General features: G+C 42.2%; 1 protein-coding gene across 2 annotated transcripts in view; it reads right to left on the bottom strand.

The window, feature by feature from the left end:
• LOC138000432 (PAN2-PAN3 deadenylation complex subunit pan3-like) overlaps positions 1-5,000 on the bottom strand; it is a 33,014-nt gene that overhangs the window by 2,089 nt on the left and 25,925 nt on the right. For both annotated transcript variants that reach the window (XM_068846846.1, XM_068846847.1), the window contains exon 16: positions 1-3,772. This exon is cut by the window's left edge and continues 2,089 nt beyond it. In XM_068846846.1, the coding sequence (XP_068702947.1) occupies positions 3,638-3,772 (135 nt within the window). In that variant the 3' untranslated portion in view covers positions 1-3,637. The remainder of the gene's footprint in view (positions 3,773-5,000) is intronic.

The following is a 5,000-nucleotide window of genomic DNA, read 5'->3' as shown; positions in this document are numbered from 1 at the left end:
ATTTCTCTTTTCTTCTTGATTGTGTTCACATGAAAGGTGGGGGGGCACCTCACCGGGCGGGTTCCCCGGTCAGCCGGGCCGGGTAACCCGCTTAGGTGGGGTGAGTTTTCTCCATGTGAATGCTGAAGGTGGGGTACCCCACCTGACTGGGGTGATGTTCATTTGGGCATTTACCTTTTCAGTTTGAACATTTGGAAACCTCACCCCAGCGCCCCGGGTCTTGCATATCAAGGCTTGCTTTTCTTTACTACGGGAAGGCGGGGTATCTCACGTACCCGGAGTCCCCTACGTCCATGTGAAAAGGCCCTTAAGCAAGTACACAAACGTTTTGCAAATTATCAGGGAGCTTAACCGCGGAACTTTTTTAGGTCACGGACGGCAACCGGAAGTGAATTGGAACTGGTCTTTGAGACCATCGTTTTTTTTCTTCCCTTTTTTGCCATCATTTTGCAATTACACCAGGTGGTTAGGCACAGAAAGTGTGTATCGATCAGTTTAAAAATCTCGGAGAGTCCTGGCATGCGAAATGTTCACTTCCGGTTTCCGACCATGGCGCAAAAAAAATCGCGTGTTTGAGCTCCCTGTTTGTCTCTTTTTCTAAAACGGAAACAAATGATCCAAACGCTAATGAATTTGACTTCGTTGCTTACACTTGCGCCTAAAGTGTAAAAGCCAGACCTGAAGCTTAAAGGGGCAGTGTCACGCTATTTTAGTCAAAATTCAGAACACTTTAACGTTGTGGGTGTTAGAAAACAAAATTGAAAATTTATCGTCAGGTGGCGGCCATTTTAGTCTTCGTTTGTTTGCTCGCAAATGAGCCCTTTTTGCCTCGTTCTTAAACTTTAAATTCAAAAGAATAGGGCCGTTTATACGAGAGAAAATAAACCGCGGCTTACATAAGACGCGAACACCCCGTATAAATGGTACAAAATCTACGTTCACGGCTTTCTCAAGCGGCTTATCCTGGCCTGGGAGTTTATACTCGTATAAATAGTTCCTTTCGCGTATTATGTACGCTGCGGCCAGAGTAAGCCGCGGCTTATTTTCTCTCGTATAAACTTCAAAAGGATATTTAACCTTGAACGAGGCAACAAGGGCTAATTTGCAAGCAAACAAAAGAACGCTAAAATGGTGGCCATCTTGGTATAAGGTGTATTACCTCAAATTTGGTCATTTGACGTAGTTGTCTGGGCGAAAAAGGCTAAGAAATTTACCCAAATGTGTGAAACGTTCGTGCGGGGCGTGTAGAGCCTTTGTTTCTGTTCATTAGACCTAATGTTTTGCGCGGGCGTTCTCGTAGCCGTCGTTCTCGCTTAAGCAGTTTCGAGAGCGGACGGCAACCGGAAGAGAACACTTCGCGTGCCAGGATAATGGTGTTTCCCAGATTTTTATACTGATCATTTTTAATGGAGAAAAGATACTTAGCTATGTAAATGTGGTTGTGTGAAGACAAGTTCAAAGGGAAAACAGCTCACTTCCGGTTGCCGTCCGCGTCTCAAAAACGCGTGCTTAAAGTGGTACTACGACCAAAATAAAATTTTGTTTTTCCGTTGGATTTCAAAACTATGTTAACTAAACACTAACTCACCCAAGTTTTAAGTTATGATTTTAAAAAGACACCTGTTTATTTTAGCTGGAATTTTCTTATTTATTGGTCCGCCATTACTAACTTCAAAATCTTGAGAGAGCTGGGTCGAGGAGAAAATGACGTCAAACACTCACTAGTTTAAGAATGCAAAGCGTGTGTACGCGGTCTAATTAATATGCAGCACGAGAGTTTCGGGCTTTCAGACTTTTCAAACCCGTGTTTTGCATATATAATAAATTGCGTTTACACGCTGAAATTTTAAGCTAGTGAGTAAATGACGTCATTTTCTCTAGATCCAACCCTCTGAGGTCCAATCGGCCAGTTTTGAACGTGAGTAATGGCGGACCATGAAATCCAAAACTTACACTCAAAATAAACAGCCTTTGGATAAAACTCAAAGCTCAAAATTTTGCCAGTTAGGTGTTAAGCGAACACGCTTTCAAAATCAGAAGAAAAAAAGGAAATGATTTTTTGATCATAGTACCACTTTAAGCTCACTATTGACAAACGGCAACTGCAGTGACAACTTCGAACCCAGGCTCTCTCTCAAAGAAATGTAGAGGAGTAAATTCCAAAAAGCTGCGTCCGAAATAGATCGAATGAATCTAGAGGTTGTAAAAGAGGTGGGCGAAATTTGAAAATTATGGTTGTTTCAAAAGCTGTTGAGAATAACGGGCGGTAGATTCGTGAAACTGTTATAGCAAAGAAACTGCCTACACTGTCTTAACCACACGGTCAATAGACCATCTTTCAACAGGGTTTTTGTCCCTGGGCGAAAAGAAAGGAAAAGAGAAAGGCCCTGAGTTCGAGAAATGTGGGACCAATTTTGGAGAAAATGCATTTAAAATCAAGGTTCAAGCAACAGTTAAATCTTATCCCTAAAAGAGGTACCCGGGATGACCACTACAACCATACCACTTCATAAATTTAAATATGACAATTTGGCACAGAGTTTTTACAACTTAATAATCATTATTTCCGATAAGCCTGGTCAAAATCAAAGCCGCCAAGCCTTGAGCGACTGGCTTTGTTTTCCACTATGCTTTCAAAACTCAAAGGCTTATAATCGATTATAAGGAAATCGAGAAGGTCACCGGCGATGGTCAATGAGGCCGACAACCCTCTCGTTACCCAGTGTTGTCATTGGCTGTTTCCGGCTCTCAGTGGGTCGGAGAAAGTGTTTAGGCCATTTTCTAAATATCAAACATTCAGCTTGATAGTGAGGCAGTGAGGACAAAAACAAAAGAAACACGTGGGAATCAATGTGAAACATATTGAAACATCATCCACCTTCCTTTGTCTTTGTCCTCTAAACCTCTCTTTCACGCTGAATTTTAATATATCGAAAAGGCCTATGGCGAGGGCGAGACAAAGTCGAGCGAAGGTGCCCCAGTCTTCGCTCGGCTTTTTCTCGCCCTCGCCACAATTCGCTCGTTCCGACCTACCGAGAGTCAATGACCAGTTAGTAATCTTGGCATCTTTTCTTTAAAGTAGGTTTTCAGATTTTTTACAAAATAGCTCTCTCGGTAGCAACGATTCAGTAAAACGAAAAACAAAGAAAATTGTTAAGGCCAGTTTCGAATTTTCGTTCAAAAGAAAGCACTTTGTTTCATGGCTTTAATTCCCTTCTTCTAAAAACAACGAACGAGAAAAAAGAAGCCTGACTTTTTAAAACAAGACATTACAATGCTACATACCGAGCAGCCATGTTCTTTCGCTCACTCCGTTGAGCGTGAGGCAAAAAAACAGCAAAAATAACAACTAGGCGAGGAAGGCGAGCGAGGTTGCTTTTCTAGTTTTTTGCGTCAGACTCGACAGAAAATTGCTGCTGGTAGTATAAATCCAGCATTTGTACCGCAAAACAGCGAAATCAACCATCCCGCTTCAAAGTAAAAAAGAAGAGTCAACCAACGCATACGTGACACACAAAAATTCGAGCTGCCTTTGCAGTCTTTAACAATCATTCCGCCTCACTGAGGCGATTTTCTATCTTTCTGTTTTAAGAAGGTGAAGGGCTTTCCTACTTCTCGACTGTTGACTTCTCACCTGTTACGTCAGAGAAGCAGACAGAATCTCACTGAAGGCGCTCTCGAAGCAAGTCTTCAAGTCGCGATAAGAGACCACTAAGACGGACTGTTCATCCCTGGATACCAGGCAAACTTTCTCAGGCGAACCTGCGTCCAGCTACAAAATGAAACAACAAAGGAACACGCTTGCCATCACACTTAGAGCGGTTTTCAATTGAATGGCCGTTTTTATACTAGAGACGCATAATCCGTCCAGACGAATTATACGTCTCTCATGTTATCCGTCTAGTGTAAAGACGGGATGAACTATATGAGACGCATAATTCGTTTCGGACGAACTTGGGCAAACATTTTTTCTGCGTCTGTTAAATTCGTCTAGTATAAAGACGGCCACAAGACGCATTATGCATCTGGACGAAGAATCTATTTTAGAGCGTCTTTGAAGACGCACTAAACTGGAAAGTTCGTTCAGAAGCATTATGCGTCTAGTACCCGTCTTTATACTAGACGAATTTAACGGACGCCGCAAAAATTTTTGCCCAAGTTCGTCCAAGACGAATTATTCGTCTCATATAGTTCATCGCGTCTTTACACTAGACGGATAACATGAGAGACGCATAATTCGTCTGGACGGATTATGCGTCTCTAGTATAAAAACGGCCAATGTCGAAAGTAATAAGCAAATTGCTTTGGTTTTGCATTACTTCACTCGGTGATTGCCTCAAAGTTCTCGCGCCACTTTTTCAACCAATCAGGGGTGAAACCAAAACCAATCGTTGCTCGCGCGTGCACATTTTCCCGCGCTTTGTGTCAGTTACGTGTAATTACTTCGAGTTTTGATTGGTTTACCGCATTGTCTCCGTCCTTTTTGATTGGCCAAAGTAATTACTTTGGTTTTGATTTCAGACACTCGATTAAAACTCCCTCTAATGAGGCAACCACGGTTTTTAAAAAACCAGGAATCCGAAAAACTGAGTGGCGATTTTCAGGAATACCGAATAATTCTGGTCAGCGAAAGGAAAACTTCAAGGAATTATGGGGCACCAGCTTTCTCTAAACCATTCCGTTTTATCCTTTTTTTTGCTCTTCCCCATCGAGTAACCATGCACTTTTGAGTGCATCTTTCTTCCGTTAGCAGAAGCTGTAGCATTTAATATTGGGCCCAAAATGTATTTTCGAATGATTTGGGCAAAAGGTACGAGGCTCTGGTCTCAGTTGCACAAAGTAAATTATGCAACAGTTAAGCCAAAGAAGAAGATGCAACTTCGTCCCAAGGATTTAGGACGTTCATATCGAGTGGAACACCACAGATGCAAAAGAAGAAGCATTAAGAGACCCAATGGTAAAACAAATAAAGATAGACAGCGTGGACCTAGGGGTTTTTG

The sequence above is a fragment of the Montipora foliosa genome, chromosome 4 (genome assembly GCF_036669935.1).
Source record: "Montipora foliosa isolate CH-2021 chromosome 4, ASM3666993v2, whole genome shotgun sequence".
Taxonomy (NCBI): domain Eukaryota; kingdom Metazoa; phylum Cnidaria; class Anthozoa; order Scleractinia; family Acroporidae; genus Montipora; species Montipora foliosa.
Note: the sequence above shows the minus strand (reverse complement) of the source record. Positions and strands in the feature narration are given on the sequence as shown.